The sequence below is a fragment of the Aulostomus chinensis genome, chromosome 2, assembly GCF_037954235.1.
Source record: "Aulostomus chinensis isolate RoL2024-O1b breed Wild chromosome 2, RoL_Achi_v1.0, whole genome shotgun sequence".
NCBI lineage: Eukaryota > Metazoa > Chordata > Actinopteri > Syngnathiformes > Aulostomidae > Aulostomus > Aulostomus chinensis.
The window spans coordinates 24,105,022-24,125,262 of NC_141321.1; the positions used below are offsets into that span (position 1 = coordinate 24,105,022).

Here is a 20,241-nt window from a genome sequence, read left to right on the forward strand (position 1 = left end):
GTGTTGGTCCTGCGATGGACTGGTGACCCGTCCAGGGTGAACCCCACCTCTTGCCTGTATGCCGCTAGGATATTCTCCAGCACCCCCGCAACCCTCAACAGGATAAGCGGAAGACAATGGATGGATGGATGGATGGATGGGTGGATGAATGAAATTTTAGACCAATTTCATCAGGTTTGTTGTGAACTTCTGTGTGAATCCCTATAGTTGAGGTTTGATTGCAATTTTTTTTACAGCTTAAAATTTCATGAGCCTTTGAACTGTATCTGCTATCAGCAGTGTTGTATAAAGTTAAATACAATACAAATCACAACATATAAAAAATGTGCTGTTGAAGTAACTGATATTTCAAACATTGTGTAAAGGATGTATTTGACATTAAGTACTGCAGTCTCAATTATGTTACCATGGTGAAGTGGGCAAAGGTCACTCGATCCCCAACATCACACCAACCAAGACTCAAATAAAAAAATTAAGAATCTCAAGTGAAACAGGTGTTTTCAAAAAAAAAAAAAAAATCACTATAACTACATTGTGTTCAAGTTGGTTTAAGCCACTTTATTATTACAGACCCAAAGAAACAGAATATTAATCAGGGAAAATTAATTTGAATTACATGAGAGTAAATTAAATAGAATGACACATGAAAATGACATATAGTACATGTTTGGTCATTGGTGACAGATGAAGCTCGTCTTGCCTCACCATGCAGGGTTAAATCCTCCACGGTCTCCGTTTGTGCACTGATTACAGTGTTAAATTGTGGACAGCTTCCCCACTCCAAATTCAGCAGTGTTCAGTTTAATTTCAACATTTGTCTGAATAATCATCATTCATTTTTTGTTGAAATAAATCCATCCAAGAACAATCATTTTCTCTGCATTGCTGCAGGGCACAAACAGAAAGCTTTGTTTAGCCAGCGACACTCAGTTACCCAATCTGACCTCTGGCTGAAGTCTCACTGAATCCCACTGATATATTAATTAGTTATCAGATTAACAGCACAAGGCAGCTGTCAAGCTGGTGAGGTGGGGGTACGTGTTAACGTTACTTTGAATCTGAAAACACACAAAGTAGCTAAGCCTAATTCATGTGTGGTAAAAGTTGACTAAAACTTGAAGAGGATAATCAACCTGATAACATCAGGTTAAAAAATAATAGATAAGATGCTTAGGTGGACAAGTTTTGCTGTCTACATTTGTGGGATCGTTTTAGCCAAATGGTGTAACTCTGCCGCTCTTTTTCCCTTTGCCACTAAGATGCAGTCTTCTTCGCCATACTGAAATGATGAAAAAAACAAAAACAAACATCGATGGCATTATTATTGTTATATCACCTGAAAGGTAAAATATGAATACAACTTATCTGAGAATTGTTCATTGACAGTGGGGATGAGAAAATAAGGCCTCGGTTTAAAATAACAAAAATAATGTTTCGAACGTACTTGTGTTTGATGAGACGACCTCCCTGGATTAGCTGTGCCGTCTCATTGGTCACATGGCAAGCGAATAATAACCAGTTGCGTGGTTGTACCTTGTAGGCAAAACGCATGAAGAGCAGCGAATAACAGCTCAGAGCTAAGTGGAGAGACAAAACACAATAACATCATAGTCTTCTCATGAACAATTTAAATCTCATAAAATAAAACGTTCTAAAATGCAAATACAATCCATGAATAATGAAAAATGCAACTACTGGTAAATCTTAATGTCCACAAAAAACAAGCATGTAATTGAGGTTAGAATATTTGTTTTTTCTTTCGCTTGAACGGTGAGGACTGTAAAAATGCTCTCAAGTTTGCAGGTTAAAAGTTCAAATAAATTCCAAGACAAAAATTCTACTCTTCACCGTTGCACAAATGGTAGCTTAGTGGTTAGTTGAAACTCTTCAGGCAGGTTATTTCTCCTTGAGGGCTTCTTTGAAGACAAAGTCACAAACTCTTCATTCATGTGACACAAACAAAGGGACAGTTGAACCTTATCTCAGCTGACTGGTGAGAACTGCAGCTGAGGTTCACTTCAGGCTGTCAATAATGTCACTGTGACTTTGATCTTGAGTCCACAAGTAATTTTATAAGTAAAAACATTAAAACAAGAAAATTATGGGGATTGGTGCTGTTATGATTGCAAACAGATTCTTGAAAACATTTGATTGAAACAAAGAAGTCCTATTGTACGTGGTGATGCCGTCGTCTTTAATATTCTGCCCAAAATCCACGAGGGGGTAAAGTGTTACTTCTGGATTTATGAGTAAATGTGTATGTGTGGTTTACCGAAGGTCATCCTGCCACTGATGATCTCAGGGCTCTTCTTCATATCTGAAATGGCAGCTATTGGAAGACCCCAGTTTGCTACAGGACCCCAGAAATGCTGTAAAACACATACACACACGTCACAGATGTGGAGAGACAATGGTGCAGTAACAGATACTGCTGTAAAATCCATCTGGGGAAAAAAGGACGGAGACTTACTGTGCTGTTGAACGTTCATTTTGCATTTTTTTCCAGGGCCACATGAAAGAGAAGATAACATAAATCCTGATAAGCCAAGTTGATATGAGCTGGGTCACTAAAATAGCAACTACCACACTGAATAATTCAGGTCTGTATCCAGCAGAGCACTACTGCATCACTAACTTTAGTTAACACTTTTATCCCCGAGCAGAAATGTGTCCCTACATTCATGGTTGCCTGTCAGCTGCAGCAGTGTTAATACATGCTGGTAACCTTGAATTCTTCATGACAAAATACACCAGCAACAAAAAGAACTAAATGGTGTGAACAGCCATCATAAAGTGTGCATCAACATTGTCTTGTACTTCTAAAAATTTAAAATCTACCTATTCATTTTTTTTAAGCCTAAGGACAAATTATCATTTATTATCCGTTTGTGACAAATGCCAACAAAGATGGCCTTCAGTCTCAATGTCAAACATTTGTGGTAAGTACACACATCATTGGGCAACATTAAAGATTAACTCTTAACATGTCAAGAAATAGATTAGATCCAAAAACTCCTCACTTATGTATGACTTGTTTTTTTGGTTTTAAAATCTCTTTGCGTATGACATGGTACATCCTCTAGCGCCTCTCCTGTTAATTAAGTACAATTTATAGCATTTATTTTTTACATTAATAATAATAAACTAATAAAAAACTCCAGCTCGCTGCTGGAGGCCAAGGTTAGGTTTCGTAAACCTCCAGTGTTTTGTCAATAACGTAAAATGCAACATCATTCACAATCTTCTGCTCTGTATTTACACTAAATGTGACACTCGAAAAACAGCTTCTATTCTTGACCAACTCAAGGAATAGACGTTACTAAGGTCCTAGAAAGTTTCCAACGAAAAAACTACTACACGGCTATTATTCATAATGTTTAAGGAATCGAATATAAATGTTGCCTTGCCAAACCGAGACAGAAAACTCAGCCGACAATTAAAAATTAGCTAAGGCTACCTGACTGTTGACAGCGCACTCGCTAGCTAGCGACGTTAGCATGGTCGCTAATGGAAAATGTAGATTTTCATACACACCTCATTAAATAATCTCTGAAGTCTTTGCTCTTCAGATGGTCAATAGCTTTCCGTGCAATTGCGCCTGCCATGATTTGACGCTTGTCTGGTGTCCGTCTGGGTCGACAAGCGCACTTTTTGTGTTGAAGGGCGACCGTAAGCTCTGCAGCTCAGAGGACGACTGGTCGGTCATACTATACCCTAAACATTACCCTTTTGCGACACTGTCGCAAATATACAGTTTCTGTTCAGGCTACGGAGCGGTCATAACCAATTAGACACATCAATCCCCTCCGCCCTCTATTTGTATTATATCTTCTGTCAGGTGGTTCTGCGTTACGTTAGTTATTATTAATAAAGTAGGACTACACTGAAGGATACAGTGCCGCTCCCATTCAGAAGCATTTTGATGTGTAGCCTTTTGACAAATGGCTTCAGTTGTGTTTACACTTCTGTTGTACATAATGCACAAAGACTGTAATGTCCTTAATGATGAAGCTCAGTGTGCTAGAATATGCATTGCAGCTCAGGATCTAAGGAGCAGCACACTGTCCTGTGAAGGGCAAACAGCAAAGTTGCAACTCAGCATCACTGCTGTTCAGGACTTTAATTTACACAATTACTTTGGTCACCAATGATGAATCAGCTTATATGCTACCTTATTCAAAGCTCAAAATGATTAAAACTGTCAATCTTAATTAGCTTCTGGCTAATTAGCAGCAAAAACAGAGACAGGTTTCCAAGTGTAAACCCATGCAATAAACAAGAAGCACTGATTATTCATTACTTTAAATTTATTAAGAATGGAAAAAGAATAGCAGAGTATGAATCCTTGCAGTACACAGTCAAAATCCAAACAAGAGCAGACTTTCTGCAAGTTGTATGAAAGAGCTTGCTTCTCAAAACAGGAATGCAGATTGAGAAGCAGGTTGCCAGACCAAAAATTCAATAATGGATGTGACAACAACCAGAAATGAGGGGGATGATTTTGGAAAATTATAAGAAAAGCCTCAAGTTAAAATAAATTGTGATAAAAAGATATCACAAATGTAATGTGGGTTTCCGAATTCAAGGCTGGCTTAACAATACTTCTGGATCAACATTCCTGTTTTACAAAATATGATGTAAAAGAATCAAAACCAACAGGGTCAATGTGGAAAGAATCGAAAGAAGATCATGTCCCCCTCTTCAGTCCTTCCTCAGTGGGATAGTCTGCTCAGTAATGCCATCCTTAGTGACGACACAGATCCGAAGGGCATCTCCAGTGTAAACATCTCTTTCTGCTGCTGAGATGAACACATCTTTGACCAGCTGTTCTGCTTTTTCCAGATTCAGAGGAACATGCTGCACACCCTCCATGTTCTTGAAACCAATCTGGGATCAAAGAGAGGCAGATGTGAATGTATGTTCAGGTGTTACACGCTCACTGAGAGGCTACTATGGCTGCATTAGAGAGAGTGTGTGTGTGTGTGTGTGTGTGTCCTACCTGGTTGTCTAGTAGTGGTTGTAACATGGCACTGGCTGACCCTCCAGCCTTGTAGGTGTCTCTCTGGTAGGAGCCCACTGGGTCAAAGCTGTACACTGCACCTTTGCCTGCATTACAGAGATTAACATTAAAAAAAAAGATATGATTCCAGGGAACATAGTTACATTTTTCTACAGCCAGAATGGGATGAGATTCAGCACAATGCAAAGTGAAAAAAAAATACACCAGCTCTTGATAATATCAGCAATGTCCATAAACCTACCTTCCTCATCCAGACCTCCAATGATATTATAGACATAGTAGGGGAAAAATCTCCTGCCGTACAGGATGGTGGACAACATTGCTGCAATGGCTCCACTTGTCATTGCCTTATTGTTTGAATGTTTGTACATCTGAAAGACAAGCACCTACATTAGTTTATATGCTTTTATTTGATATATTGCAAGATGTGTAAAGGTGAAGAACAACATTCTGTCAAAGTTTTGCAACCAAGATGACAATCACTTTTAGAGGTGATCTAATAATCAGTAAAAAATTAGCAGCACTAAATCCATAATTGAGAGATAAATCTCTCTTGATGTCTCCTCGAAGGGATTCATAGAATTTGGGGGGAAATATATAAATGTCCCTAATAAATGCATATTAGAAGATCAGCTTCATATTTTTTGGAAAGGTCAAAGAAAAGGCTGACCCACCTTTAGCCTTGCATCAATGATTTTGGTCAGAGTCAGACAGTCACCATGGAAACCACTGCAGCCAATGACAGTTGTGTCTGTCCTGTAAGAGACATGAGGAGGAGAAAGTCAGGAGATAAGTAATCTAAGTAAATATATCTTTGTGCCATCCAGTTCATAAACAGAGGAGCTCTGCAGTCAGGCAAACAGGAAGTATCACACATCTCTAAACATTAAAAGCGTGTTCTCTTATAACTCGACTACATTTCAAACGATGTTTGAGGTCCATTTTCATAGAGTAATTAACAAGAAAATGAAGAGAAGTGTGGGTTTACTGCCAATCTGCTGCAGTCTTTCATTGACTCTATAGTGACGGTGCACACTTACAGCTTGTAGCATTTTGGAGAGTCCCGGCTGTGGATTGAGTAGCCTTCACTCAGTCTGGTGTCTGAGGCTACGATGGCGAAGTCTTCTCCGGCGACAGCTAGTACAGTCCTAAAGAAAACAACATACACTGAATTAGTACTGTATTCAGCATCCATCAATCTTCTGAGGGGACGTTAGCTCGGACTTCCTAGCAGAGGCTACCGAATCGAAACTGAAAAATGAATCTTATCCTGCAAAACGTGTGACCAACCACGTACTTTGAGAAAAAAAATAAGGCTGAATGGCGTTTAGAAAAGAAAACTTGCTCTAATTACATTCCTCTCACTGACTAATCCATTGGCTTGTTTTAGTATTGCATATCGATTGCTGAGCTGGTTGGCTAATTTAGCTAGTCTGTGGAAGTGTAAACGCTAGCTATAAGGCTAACTAGCAAACCGTTTAAAAGTCCCACTCACCCTCCGTTGAATGTGTACGGTGAGAACCGCTGTTCCACTGGACCAGTGTAATGATATTCCTTCATCTTGCCAGTGTCTCCAAAACTCTGAGTTGAGAGCATATTTGATAGACAAAAGTGTTCAAGCGCCAGTCAGCTAAACTCGCTGTATCACTGCAATATGGCAGCGTCTTCTTTTACTAGCAGGTTCAATTGGCTTCTGCAGGCGAGCGCCCCCAACTGGCTGCATGGTGAAATGAAGGCGCCCCTAAACTGTGGGTTAGAACAGACATGAACCTATATAGCTTTTAGTCCACAGGGGAATTTCTACTTCACACTAATTTTTTAGAACCGGGAGCACTTGAGACAGTCAGTCTGTTTGGAATAGAAACACAACTATTATTTTGTCAACCAACAATACAAGTGAAATTACTGTAAAAAACAAAAAAAACAAAAACAAACAACAAAAAACGGTTCCTTCCTAAAACAGGCTCTTATGTTTCATGTCTTCTTTGTACCCAGTTCCTTCACCAAAGACAGAGTAAAATTAAAGCACTGTCAATGAACATTTCCAAATTTTTCCAGGACCCAATCTTCATAGACATGTGATCATTGGCTAATTGCTCTATTTCAGAATTTTAGGTAAACGTCTCTGACTTATCCTGTCTTAGAGTTCATGTCAGTGATCACGGTCAGTGGAAAGACCAATGAATTGGCTACAAACCTCCCTTGTTCTGATTTTAATCTCTCACTCTAACCTCTCACTGTGTAGTCAATTCTCACTTTGCCACTTGAATCTGTTTGACACCCAGAAGACATCACAGAAAAGCTATCCAGCAGAATCCTGACCGTCATCTCAGACCTTTTAAAAACCTCAACTTCAAAATCAGCAACCAATAAATGCATAATTTCACTACACATCGTTTAGCACCTGACAAATGAGTGAGTGTGACTGTCTTTCGTTTGCTGGTCTCCTAGTTGTGGCCTCAAGACGATCCGTCCATCCATCATTTCTATACTGCTTAGGGGGGACTGGAGCCTATCCCAGCTGACATTGGGCAAGAGGCGGTGTTCACCTTGGACAGGTCACCAGTCCATCGAAGGGCCATCAGGAGCAATTAGGGGTTCAGCATCTTACTCAAGGACACTTACACATGGTCACCGGGGGAAGTGAGGATTGAACCAGCAACCCTTCGGTTGCTAGACGGCCACTCAACCTCTGAGCCATGCCGCCCCCGTGGCCCCAGAAGATGTGTTAAACAGAACCGGTATGATTAATACAGTAAGCTTCTAATTAATGTTGTCTTTTGCTTGGACAACAAGTATGAGATTCATGAGACACAGATCATTTTTTTCGTCAATGTAGAGCTTTTATTGAAAAAAACAAACAAAAACTTCAGCATTCAGTGACTATGACCTTATCCTTGATAAATTCTCCTTTAACAACCAGAAGCTAAAAAAATATTAACATCTCAAGCTGGCTGCAAAAATATGAGCTAGATGCCTCATCTCATTGTAACTGCAGTGAGTGGTTACAGTTGTGAGGAATGATCGAGAGTGGGTGGTTGGCAACAAAACTATTACAACAAAAATGATTTCATTTGTCAAGATTCACAAGAACTGCTGCAGTCGTAAATCACAGCTAGTGTCTATTACAGTTCATTACACAGGACCATAAGCATCATGTCATTATTTAAGGCAAGACTTTGTTTAAATAAGATTGCTCTTTACTGGCCTGCCTCATTCAATGACAGTGAATTAGAACATATACCATAGCTTATAAGAGACCAACCAGGAACTGAAATAGGTGAGCGAACTCTCATCAACCCCAATTGTTTCAGTAGTACAAAATTAAAAGCACCATTTGTTCACCTGAAACATCTTAACGCTGTTGGTAACACAAAAGTAACGGGGCAGAAGCTACAGATTAATTGGTTTTAATGGAGCAGGAGAGCGCTCCCATCTGTAGTGGCTAGCAGATCCTCGGGAGCTGGATGGATTTGTTTTAACAGTAAACATTAAAGTTGTACAGTCCTTAACATTATAGACAACACACAGCTAAACAACCAGGATTACCTCAGGCAAGTCAAATGCCACGTCACACTCGTAAAATTCGCAGCTCAAGTGACAGAAAAGAATTCGATAGAATATATCTTCAAGAGTCGATGGTGACAGTCGCTCAAGAGTGAGCCACCTCACTTCTCTCTCATCCCTTCAAAGAATGAATGAATATATGCAGCGCTGTGTGGGCACTCACAGGAGAAACCTGTGGGGGGGGGGGGGGGAGACTTTGGGAGAGTAGATTTCTGACTCTGCCAGGCAGGTGGTATAAAAATATTAATGTCAAACCCTCATATGCCTGTTATGCTTAAGTTAATTCACTTTTGGACAATTTTTGAAAAAGGGTACCGTTTGTAAAAACCTGTTGGCATGTGCCTTCACAGATGGTTGCTGTAGCAACGGGAACCAGCAGGCTGGTCGCCCCTATAGACAAAACCAGTTTTCAGTCAGTTCCATTGTTTTGGTCTCTACTCAAAGTGTATTTGAAGACTGAAACATACAACTCAACCTGTAAATTGAAATATTTATTAAGGAATGCTAAGGAAGTTAGCAATATGGGTTTTTCTCAACTAACTGGGTCTGAAATTACTGGACAGCATTACTTGTGTTTACAGACACTGCTGCTATCTGCAAGCTTTCTCAGCAAAAGATTTTTGGTAGTTTGGGTTATGGGGCTACTCTTTATCTATAGATTACAAACTGTAGCTTTAAGACTAAACAAGACAATTCAATATGCACCCTGATATTTTAACATTTTACAGCATCTGTAAAATGACAGCACAAATGCAGAATTAGGTTACTGTGGTTAAAGTTTCTGTCATTTCTGAGCTGACTTGGGTTTCTTAGGTGTTTTGGCTCCCCCTTTCTTCTTTGGTGTGCTGAAGTCTTTGTCGCACAAGTCACAAACCCAAAGACCTGAGAAGACAGAAAGTTCTTTACTATGAAGAAAAACCTCATTGGATGCGTTCAGAGGCGATGACGTACATCAATATATTTACATATTCACAAACACTCACCAGTAGGTATAGAGTCCATGCCCACACAGAATGTGTGGTATCCTCGGTCACACTTGTCGCAGAACATCATTTCATCCTCATGGTGGGGCTGCTGGCACACTGTGCAGGTCTTACACTCCATACACTGCCAGCGGTACGTCTGGATCACACACACCAGCTCCTCACTCATGTCCAAGCAGGACGGGTGGCCTATGTTTATGGACACAAAAACACACCCAAACAAGCACACAAATGTGCACAAAGTCGGAGACAGATGGACACACACATACAGGGAGTAAATAAATAATAAAGACATACACACACAATAAAAGGTCCAGCCAACCAATACAGATAACAAAACAGACATAATGGAAAAAGTTCAATCAAATACATGCAAGAGTATACACATCCCTGTTACAACAATTACTCCATACAGGACAATCCTACCGACATGGTCAAGAATACTTGCAGGCAAAGATACAGTTGAGTGTAAACTAGCTATCAGCTTTTAATAATCCACTGACTTCACCAGGATGTTGTAAGAACTAACTTATTTCAGGATTAAAGTAACTGATGGGTCTGTTTTTTCTTTGTCTCATCAAAACTAACAGTTGGTTGCAGAAACATTAAACATCCTTTAACATGTCTGTTGTTACAAATCTTTTTCTTTTCTTATATCACACAAGTTTTGCTGTCTGAATGTAAACTCTCAAAAAGCGTTGTAACAAAAACAAGAAACATTTTATCCAGTTCAATGATGTGATGACCTCATTTGTTCTAAGGGAGACATTTTAGATGTCTGTCAATTTTGTGGGCCATTGATACAGAATAAATAATAATCCGTATTCTAACTTATTGAACAAAGTACTACACATAAAATGTGGCTCAAGTATGCTGATGAGTTTTTTAAAATGAAGTGTGTGAACTTACCACTGTTATCACACTGGGAGCAGTGAATGAGAGCCTCTGGTTTGCCTTTCTTGTTGGCCTCTTTACCCTTCTGGCAAATGCCACATATAGCATTGGGAATGACCTTAGGCTGCAAGGGCAGAACAATGCTATAAAAAACAACCCGCAGAGTTTCCTGTAGTCATGGTAACATACAGCTCAATCTAGTAGTTGGTCAAAAAAATTAAACTGAGTTCTACACTCGTCTTTTGGACGGTACATGTGAATTAAATTTTGCAACATGAATTTCATTAACTGGCATCAAAACTCCGTCCCAAGTCAAGTTTAAAAGTTTTAAAAAGGAACACTAACTCTTCTGGATATTCGCTCATTTGCCAGCCAACCGAGAGTCAGACAAGAGGATAGATACCCTTCATTTCTCTGCGTGTGCGACAGGGAGCTGAGACCCAACAAACTGAAAGTTAGCTTAGCACAATGAATGGTTCTTGGCGGGAAGTGTTAGCATGCCCCCCTCCCTTTTGATGGATGTATGCTAACACTTCCCCTGCACCTCTCATAATTTCTCATGCAAGGATCGTCATTTCTAGTTAAATCAATATACTTTATGAATACACATGGCAACCGATGAGTTGCCTTCAATGAGACATACAACTGAGTCCAACAGAGACAGACAGGAAAGATCCAGAGCAGAAAGAAAAAGAAGGTTTGGGGACAAAAATAATTGGGATATCACATCAAAACACATGGACCAATTTTATGCCTTTCTATAGGAAGCCATACAATGAAATCAGGAAAAACTGAGCGAGAGTTTAGAACTCGACTGCAATATTCTTTATACACAACCCACTTAAAAAGACTAATGCGTCGTATTCACCAATGCATGTACGGGCTTATTTGAAGAGCATAGTATGTGTTTAGGTGAGTTTGTTTCATGCCAAATCACAAAAAAATGTTGTGCAGCTTACATGTTCAGTTGCTTTAGAAGCTAAAACTGTGACATCCACCATTAAAATGTCCCCAGAAAGAAGGTAGATAAGACTAGATGACCAACAATCACATAAAGGGTCAACAGAGATCACAGTCATAAAATCCAAGCCTAGACAACAAACTAAACTAGGAGGAAGACTAAAAGACAGCAGCAGGAAAGGGAAATAAGAAGAAGAGCGAGTACATATTCTCATACATCCTTGCTCATGAAAGCCCATTATATACAAAATAGTGCTTAAAAGTTTTTGTATGCTGGTATATTACTTTAAACTTTATGTGTCATTTATTTTTACCTGTATGAGACAGCAATTTGGACAAATATAAACAAAACAGCAGATATTTCAATTTGTCATAGCAGGAAATGCACAGTGGCTCTGCCTGCGTTCTGTTCCAGTGTCCACTGGGGATCTGTGCCAGGGGTGTAAATTTGGAAATCTACACGGGATTCAAGGCAGCACAGTGGTGCAGTAATGATGGTGCAGTAAGCGATGGTGCTAAGTAATTAGCACCATCGCTTCACTGCTAGAAGTTTCTGGGCACAAAATTTGAAATGAGGAGTTAGGTACATTGGGGTCTGGTGACAGTGAATGGTTGTCTGTACATATATGCGAGCCCTGTGATTGACAGGCAACTTGTGCAGTTTCAACTGAGATAATAACTGCCCCCTGAAAACCTCATACTATTCATTCAACATTAATGCTAGTAACTTCAGTGCAACGTGGCTTTTAATGTCTAGACAAGTCAAAATGTCTGCTGTGACATTGGTCTATTAAGTAAAGACTGCACAAAGAAGTGGACAGCCAGTCACGGTAAAAAGGTATCCGCCTGTTTGTGGAATACCATTTTAAAGCCTTAAGTTCTGCCAATTCGTCTGCCAGATTACCTTTTATTTGGTGCCAGAACAGGCCACATTTGGACTAGAGGGTGATAAGCCATTGTTCCTATTCCATCCTGCTTTAGCCTCCCTTTTACTCTAAATAGGACCACCTCTTTTAAAACTAACACGTAGCTATGTGTAAAACAATTACCATGGCAATAAATAACATGAGTTTTTATGTTCGTCTCTTGCTACCATTGGTGTTGCCCCTAATGGTTATTGGGAGGAGAGCAGGTGGTGTCACTTCTCGGGCTCCTTCCGCTTGTTTTAAAGCCACTACTATGACGAAGGTCATCAATCAGTGGATTTCACAGATTTAAGACCACAGAACAACAAGGTGCAAGATTTATACTTATCATTTAGTACTGATTGTGATGTGATGTAAAGTATACTGGCTACTTCTGCTGTCAAAACATTTTTAAAAGTAATTGCACAAACAAATGCTAAACTGTGAATCACAAGGCCGTGCCTGTCTGAGTAGCGTCCATCTAAAGACAGATTCTTGCTTGGCTCTGCAAATGGTGGTGGTGATAATAACCATGGCTTCCAAATTCAAAACACCTGATTTGTAACACGTTTTCATCCCCACTGTGTTGCATCTACGATGAGACATGCAACATGTATGACATTCATGCGTCTTTTATCAATTAGTCATCTATTTTCCACCTTTGTTACTCACTTGTTTTTATTCATGAGCTGTGTTGTGAAAGTATCACACTAGTCAAGCACTTCACCAATCATGGGTCAACATAAACCATTGCATATACTGTAGATGGCAGCAAGACCAGAGCCAACTAGCATGAATTGGCAGGCAGCCTACATCACAGAGATATACAAATTCTCAGGGCATGGAAACCTTTAGATACTATTAAACCCAATAATCTATTAAAAAAAATCTTTTTCTAAATGGTTATGGAGATTATATATACTGTATATATACACATATATATTAAATAACAACTAGGAAGGAGGGGGACTCTACGTGCACTTCACTTTGGCAGATTTACCGGGGCTGCAAAAAATATGGAGCTCTGCAAAAGATACTTCTTTACATATAATGTCTTAACTTATAGCATCTATAGGTCTGATCTCCTACTCATCACAAATTGATACAGTACATTGACACTAATTAAGTTGGCTTGTCATGTTAACTCAGCTACTGCTGGGTAGGCTAAAACCATGTGCAAAAGGATATCTGAGGACTATTCAGCTGGTAATGGGCAGTCAAACTTAAAAACACACAAACTGGTAACTAGTAAACACATACAAGTAAAGGACCATGCCCACACCACAAAGCTGAGCTGAACTCAGTTGGACTTATTAACTGCAATACTTCCAGGTGTTGGAAAATAAATTTAAAAAACAAACCTAATGTGGGCTGCTGTCAACAAATATTGCTACTACAGGGTTCATACTCATTTCCACTGTAAAAACAAATTTTGAATGCTTTTGAGGAAAAAAGTCATCACCATACACGCTCTTTTTCTGCTAGCACATGAACAATAAACTATGAAATCTTTGTCAAAATGTATAAGCATATATTTAAATAAAATGAAGAACAAGCCACTGATTTTATGCAACATTAACATGTATTAAAGTAATCAACAGCAACCAAAAGATGTTTTATCAGTCACTCTTACCAGTCTGCAGGAATGTCCGATGCACGTTTCAATGACTTTTCCTTCTTCTAGTTTCCTTCATTTCTCAAAAAAAAAATTAAGCCTGGAAATTCCATTACTTTTCCAGGTTTGATGATGGTATGAACCCTGCTATAAGCCCACATATAGAGCCTTGAACAATTAGATGTAATTCAAAGCATTCATTTAAAATAACTACCAAAGATGTGAAAGGGTGTTAAAGACAACAGACAAACTACTTCTAGTTCAGCTCAGCGACAGTGTGAACAAGGTCAGCATGTTCTCATTTCTCCAAGCCAACAATGTAGGGACAAGTAAAGCCTGTGCCACACAACTCTCTGATAATCACTAACGGATTAACAGTACATCACATAATGTATTAACAAACCATACTATATTACCAACACAAACTTTAAACATTAGGATTAAGTGCATTCTACACTTCAGGTATAAATGTTAAATTCTTTCAGTTTAACAGCAACTACTTCTTAAAAGCAACCACAAAATACATGTGGTTTATATTTTCTATGTCAGAGTAACAAAAAAAGACTATTCTTTTCAAAAACGAAAGGAAAAATAGCAGCCAAAACATCCATTTACTTGTCTAGGAAGTATTATTTTGACAAGTGAGGACACACAGGAGGTATATTGAAGACATTCAAAAGGAAAAAACTTCAAGTTCAAATTTGTTTTCACTGCAAAAAACAATGTGAAAGCACAGTGAAAAAAGAAACACATGAACTGCTCCTTTAAATGTTCTTATTGCTCACAGTCTGGTTCAAAGGGGGAGGGGAGAGCCACGTGGGACTCTTAACAACAAAAAGTGAAGATAGGAACCCCAATGAGTGATTTTGTGCAAGTGTGTTTTTGTGGACCAGGCTGTCCCAGCTGAAATGCTGACAAACTGTAGAAGCCGGAGAACAAAGTGAAGAAAGCTAGGGAGGGGTGGCGGGATGGATGGAGTAGGGAGTGGTAGTAGTAGAAAGAGGAGGAGGGGGTAGAAAAGTGCTGCTGCTGTTGTTGAAGAAGAGTTCAGGTGCTTTTGTCCTCTACCTTGTACCCTGGGGTGGATTTGTGGGAGGCAGAATGGCGGTGGCTGCCGTCTTTGCCCGGCGTGGATGTCCGGTCTTTGGCCTTGGACTTGTGGCCATGTGTGGCTCCTCCCTCTTGACTCTCAACATCCGATGTGTTGCCCGAAGAACTGTCCTACAGAGAAACAGAGGAGAAGAAGTGTAAAATGCAAAGGGTGTAAGAGCTGCAGTGGTTAATCAGCTTGGATGGGTGATTTTAACCAGTTATCAGGACATTTATAGATGTGTTCCAGGTGACAACAATAGTTCCTGACAATTGTGATACTTTAACAAAGTCTACTTAAAATCTATAAGTACGAATCATAAATTGTGGGATTTGAGGGTTACAGGTTAGGTTTTGGCGATGAATATACTTCTTTCACTGTGGGCAGGGCTGACTGTCTTTCATACAAGGTCAGGTGGGTGCATTACTACCCTGCAGGGCTGAGCAGTATCCAACTATTGACAATGTGTGTTAAATCTATGCCAGTATAACAAACTATTTGAAAGTATCACCGTAGACCTTGGAGGGGGCCACCAATCCAAAAAGATGAAATTATGTCATTGCTGCTATACTGCTTTTTTGCCACAAGATGGCTGCAGTGCTCTTCTGCTCTGCTTCTCATACAAAGACAAAAATATGATAAATGTTCCAGCCATATTCTGTTCTCTGAATGTCACAAATGGTTTCACAAATAGCCTTCGATAAGAACACAGTTGAATGCATTTACAGGACCAACTCACTGATGCTTGCAATCAGTATTTTCTGATTCTTCCATTTGGGGAAAAGCACATAACATTGGTGCGACAACAGACAATGCTGCAATTTTAAAATACCCTAACCTAATTTATTACCTCAACGCACACACACGCGCGCACACACACCTGTTTCTTTAATGTCCTCACCTATGTTGTCACTTTCATCCCACAGTGGGTAAGTAAGGACGGAACCATTTGTAATGTGACCAAATGAAATTACAATATTTGTTTCACAGGCTCTCTTTTTACCCCAACCATGCTTCACTCATCCAGAATAAATGATGTGGGACGGTTGTGCAGAACCTTAAGTCTTACAGATGAATTTTTGTTCTTTTTTTCATCTTCGGCATCGTCCGAATCAGGTTCTGAGTCCAGTGCCGGGAGCTCAGGATCCAATGGAGGTTCAAATAGAGCTGTGTTCAGTGGCAGGTATCGCAGCTCATTGGGAGAGTATCTGTCATGTACAGCACAATGATGTATCAGGACAAAAACTCTTAACACTGAAATACATAGTAGAGGCTGCTGGGAGCAGTAACAAAAACACGCTTTGCTTAAGCAAAGTTCAGCATGTGTTTTAGGCGTGATGTACCTTTTGTAATAGTCTTGGAACTGTCCAGGAATGAGAGCTACAGGGTAGGGCCCCGTCCTAGTCAGCTCTGGTGCAAGTACCTTGAACCTGCCCTGGGGCACCTGGATAATCTGGAACAACATAATGAAAACATCCAATTTTAAAACAACAGCTATGAACATATAGCAAACAGGGAGAAAAACAAGCCAAAGACATTAAAGATATAACTGAAGAAGACAAAGTTGGCAAGGTGACACACGTGGTCTGTATAGACAGTTGATGATTTAGATGATTATGTGTATAGTTCCTCCTGACATGATTTAATAGGGAAGGTAACAAAGTGAGTTCTCAGAGTGTCTGGGAGTAACACTACGTGGTTTGGTCATGTTGACACCCACAAAAGAGTGCGGTAACAGCCAATAACTGGCAAACAGATGACAAGAGTGTAAAGTACAGGAGGGCTACACTTCCTGCATGGCTAGTATGGCTAACAAGTGTGAAGCGACACTGTTGCCAGACAAATGAAGCGGTCCTGATGACTTACGTGTGTCTGGAGGTCAAAATAAGCTCTCCTCTCCTCCATTCGCTCCCTGTTGAAGTTACTATTGAACTCTGCAGCCTTCTTAGCTGCCTTCTTTATGTATTCAGGAACCTTGCTGGCCTCCACTTTCTGAGGGTTCTGCTGCTGCATTTGCTGTGAAAAGACATCAAAGACTGCCAGATGAAACGTGTGTATTTAACAGAGAGCACTTTCAAGCAATGCATTTGTGTAGAATGACAGTCACAGCACTGAGATATTTCTTGCTTGTGTACTTACAGAGTACTCTTTAGCTATTCTCTGTCGTTCTCGCTCCTGCAATATGACTGAGTACTCCGAGTGTTTGGCAGGATACTCCTTTATCATTAGGTCTATCACTTCATCGCTCCGCAGAGCTGTTAGACCTGGACACACACACAGGCGCGCAAACACACAAGATTTCTGCATTTGTTGTAAACATGTCTAAGCCAGGTAAAAAGCTTGTGATAAAGTCCTTGAATTTATTTTCATGTCCACATTCATCCTCAACAAAGGATATATTTGAGGTTGGCATTATAGGACACATGCAAGTTTACTCTGGTGTATTTTGTGATGAGAAAAACTGCGACCATAGTTTGGGTTTCAAACATGAGGAAACATCTACTCATTTCTTACATGGTCTTAAGCTATCCCCATCTCATTCAGGTGCAGCAGCATCCTGTGCACACTTAGCCTGCATCAAGCTCACTGATGATGTGAGCAACATAAATCACAAAAAGTGTCTGACCAAAGAGAATGGTAGGATTTTTTTAATGCAATGGAACAATTAGGTATAGTTTAAATTAGTTTGACGGTGAGTGATCCAGAATGGTTCCTACCCAGAGTGCATTGTGTCTCAGTGATGACATTCTGTTCGCGCAAGTAGAGCTTCTCTTTGTGTGACAAGTCTCTCCTCTCCATATCTACAGCACAAACAATAAAGAACAAAATTGTAAAAAAAACGAACAAAAAAAAAAACAGGGAACTGGTCAGTGAACACGTCATAAAATGAATCCTGACAACAGATAATATAAAAAGACAGACTGTAAATAGAATGACCAATAAATGTGCCCTTTTGCCTTTACACAACACAATAGAGTCATCATAATACATGATTGTTTTTACAGAGTCCCAATTGTATGATAATCCAATTGAACTAAATCAATTGCTAGTTCATATCATAGTAAATACTTAAGTATTTATATGGTTTATATATTATTTTTTTATCTTCAAAACAGTCACCATCCCATACCAGGGTACTTCCTCTTGAAGGATGTGACTCCCAGATACTCGCTGACCTGCTCCTGTAACATGTAATACTCTCCCGTATCATCTGGTGGCCACTTGTACTCTGTCAGGTTCTCCGCTGGGAAATATGTTGGACTGGAAGAAGTGTAGGAAAAAACAGAGATCATATGCAATTATTACAACTTCTTTTTCTGCTTTTTTTCAAACACAAGAAATGTATAAAGAAGACAGAAGAGACAATTACATTCTCAGCTGAAACAGCATTTTTCTTCCTTTAAGTCCTGTTATTGACAATTGTGTTTGCATTGACGGGGAAAACATAAACTGAAAGAATACATATCAATCCTGCACATAACAGCAGAAAAACTTGGTGGCCAAAGGAAAAGGGAAAAATATAATCCATCCATCCATCCATCCATCCATCCATCCACTGTCTTCCGCTTGTTCCTATTTAGGGTCACGGGGGGGGGGGGGGGGGGCTGGAGCCTATCCCAGCGGCTACGGGTGAGAGGCGGGGTTCACCCTGGACAGGTCGCCAGTCCATCTCAGGGCCAACATACAGAGACAGACAACCATTCACACTCACATTCATACCTACGGTCAATTTAGAGTATCAATCAGCCTCGTCCCCAATTGCATGTATTTGGACGGTGGGAAGAAGCCAGAGTACCCGGAGAGAACCCAAACAGGCAGGAAAAATATAATTTAGTATGTAATTATTACAAATACTACAGCGACCCAGTAAAACATAGTACTGCCAAATTATCACTCTGTGTAAGACAGTGTTAGCTAACCCACCCAAGCTCTTGGCTGAAGGTGTCACAACTTCGAGAGCTGTCTCCTGAGCCCATTCTCCGCCGCTTAGGAGGCTGACTGCCATCATTGGATTCCTCTTCAATTACATCCTCCTGGATAGGAAAGAAAAACATTTTTTATCACTACAATCAAAAGAATTTGGTCTTAAAAGTGTTGAACTTAGAGGAAAGACCATTTAAGTTGGTTAAGCCCATTCCCTACAAAACATGAGAGGAAATTCACAATTACTCTGGTCTACATTACATTACTGTGTTAAAGAGATCTGCGTCAATGCAGTCATGGAATCAAATGGACCTTGGGTGGCTCCCTTCATGAAAACAACTCAACTAACTAATTCAGAAGACGCGCCGATACAGTAGCCATCTGTTCGCCTTCATTCATTAAAACAAGACGCGTTTGGTGTGTGAATATACGAACTTAAATTAACATTAATATGATGGGAAGGGATTTAGTTAAATTCATCCATCAACCTGATGATAAACAAAAACAATAGCACGAGCTTATGAGCATACGAGGGTAGAGAACAGAAACCCCTTTGACACGCGTCAACACCGTTTGTTAGTTGATAACATCCCAATGTTTTATTTACACACAAAACACATTTTTTTCGGCCAGAGCCAGCAAATAATTATCCTTAATAGGCTATTTGGTCATTAAACCGTGGAAAACAAAGGGCTGCTACTACTTCATGCTGCCAGAGGCAACCGTTGGACGGCTAACTAGCCGTTAGCTTCACAAGCAGTCAGCCCCGTGAGCACAGATAAATATCTGTGGACTACAGATGTCACCTTTATGGATTGTGCTCCAGGAGTAGCGGGGTTGCTATCACATGGCGGCCTCACGGGGAGCACAGCAGCCATATTTCGTTAAATGAAGATTTCTAGGCAAGCCCACTGGCCGCTTTTTTAATTTTCTTGTAAGTGAAGGGGAGTTCTTCTTCTGTGTATTTATTTGCGACCTAGCAAACAACATTAAAGGCTTGTGCTGCCACCTACTGTTCTGGAAAGTATAGCCTAATTGAAGCTAAAGAATTGGTATTCTGGATACAGCTTTCGTTTAAATGCGTTTAAAAAACCCATTTTAATCTGCAGTTGTTTGACTTATATTATCTGAGACCCTGAGTGGCATCACCGTCAACGCTGGAGCTAGTTTAATTAATATTTGAGTCGTGTTCATAAAAATGAGCACCATCCTAGTGCAGTAATTACAACCGTCTACTGAAGTGGCCTTTATTTTGAAATAACAAAACACGTACGGGAAGTCGG

At 39.9% G+C, this 20,241-nt stretch overlaps 3 protein-coding genes across 4 annotated transcripts; all 3 read right to left on the minus strand.

The window, feature by feature from the left end:
- Positions 1 to 532: 532 nt before the first annotated feature.
- mpc1 (mitochondrial pyruvate carrier 1) lies at positions 533 to 3,729 on the minus strand. The gene is made up of 4 exons (XM_086195054.1): positions 3,531 to 3,729; positions 2,273 to 2,369; positions 1,445 to 1,577; positions 533 to 1,279 (listed from the first exon to the last, which is right to left on the minus strand). The coding sequence occupies exons 1-4, from the start codon at positions 3,603 to 3,605 to the stop codon at positions 1,255 to 1,257; spliced, it is 330 nt and encodes a 109-aa protein (XP_086051180.1). The 5' UTR covers positions 3,606 to 3,729; the 3' UTR covers positions 533 to 1,254.
- Positions 3,730 to 4,307: 578 nt separating this feature from the next.
- Positions 4,308 to 6,707, minus strand: psmb1 (proteasome 20S subunit beta 1). The gene is made up of 6 exons (XM_086195065.1): positions 6,516 to 6,707; positions 6,061 to 6,168; positions 5,695 to 5,776; positions 5,262 to 5,391; positions 5,000 to 5,106; positions 4,308 to 4,887 (listed from the first exon to the last, which is right to left on the minus strand). The coding sequence occupies exons 1-6, from the start codon at positions 6,614 to 6,616 to the stop codon at positions 4,702 to 4,704; spliced, it is 714 nt and encodes a 237-aa protein (XP_086051191.1). The 5' UTR covers positions 6,617 to 6,707; the 3' UTR covers positions 4,308 to 4,701.
- A 1,149-nt stretch (positions 6,708 to 7,856) lies between these two features.
- phf10 (PHD finger protein 10) lies at positions 7,857 to 19,924 on the minus strand. 2 transcript variants are annotated; one of them, XM_086186027.1, is made up of 12 exons: positions 19,765 to 19,924; positions 18,959 to 19,068; positions 18,165 to 18,295; positions 17,752 to 17,835; positions 17,174 to 17,298; positions 16,901 to 17,050; positions 16,378 to 16,487; positions 16,092 to 16,242; positions 15,013 to 15,165; positions 10,480 to 10,588; positions 9,571 to 9,759; positions 7,857 to 9,469 (listed from the first exon to the last, which is right to left on the minus strand). In XM_086186027.1, exons 1-12 carry the CDS (start codon positions 19,834 to 19,836, stop codon positions 9,372 to 9,374), a joined length of 1,482 nt encoding a protein of 493 aa, XP_086042153.1. In that variant the 5' UTR covers positions 19,837 to 19,924; the 3' UTR covers positions 7,857 to 9,371. The 2 variants fall into 2 exon arrangements, with proteins under 2 accessions (XP_086042153.1, XP_086042162.1); XM_086186036.1 differs by having other exon boundaries at positions 7,859 to 9,469; positions 16,104 to 16,242.
- Between the last annotated feature and the right edge of the window lie 317 nt (positions 19,925 to 20,241).

Coding starts and splice junctions, on each gene's coding strand:
- mpc1 (XM_086195054.1), bottom strand. CDS start 3,605: ATGGCAGGCGCAATTGCACGGAAAGCTATTGACCATCTGAAGAGCAAA. Junction 2,370..3,530: donor GAGATTATTTAATGAGGTGT/GTATGAAAATCT, acceptor TGTGTTTTACAG/CATTTCTGGGGTCCTGTAGC. Junction 1,280..1,444: donor GGTCGTCTCATCAAACACAA/GTACGTTCGAAA, acceptor TCATCATTTCAG/TATGGCGAAGAAGACTGCAT.
- psmb1 (XM_086195065.1), bottom strand. CDS start 6,616: ATGCTCTCAACTCAGAGTTTTGGAGACACTGGCAAGATGAAGGAATAT. Junction 5,777..6,060: donor TCTCCAAAATGCTACAAGCT/GTAAGTGTGCAC, acceptor TGTCTCTTACAG/GACAGACACAACTGTCATTG. Junction 5,392..5,694: donor TCATTGATGCAAGGCTAAAG/GTGGGTCAGCCT, acceptor CTTGTCTTTCAG/ATGTACAAACATTCAAACAA.
- phf10 (XM_086186027.1), bottom strand. CDS start 19,836: ATGGCTGCTGTGCTCCCCGTGAGGCCGCCATGTGATAGCAACCCCGCT. Junction 17,836..18,164: donor CTTCAAGAGGAAGTACCCTG/GTATGGGATGGT, acceptor TTTGTGCTGTAG/ATATGGAGAGGAGAGACTTG. Junction 16,488..16,900: donor ATTTTGACCTCCAGACACAC/GTAAGTCATCAG, acceptor ATGTTGTTCCAG/ATTATCCAGGTGCCCCAGGG.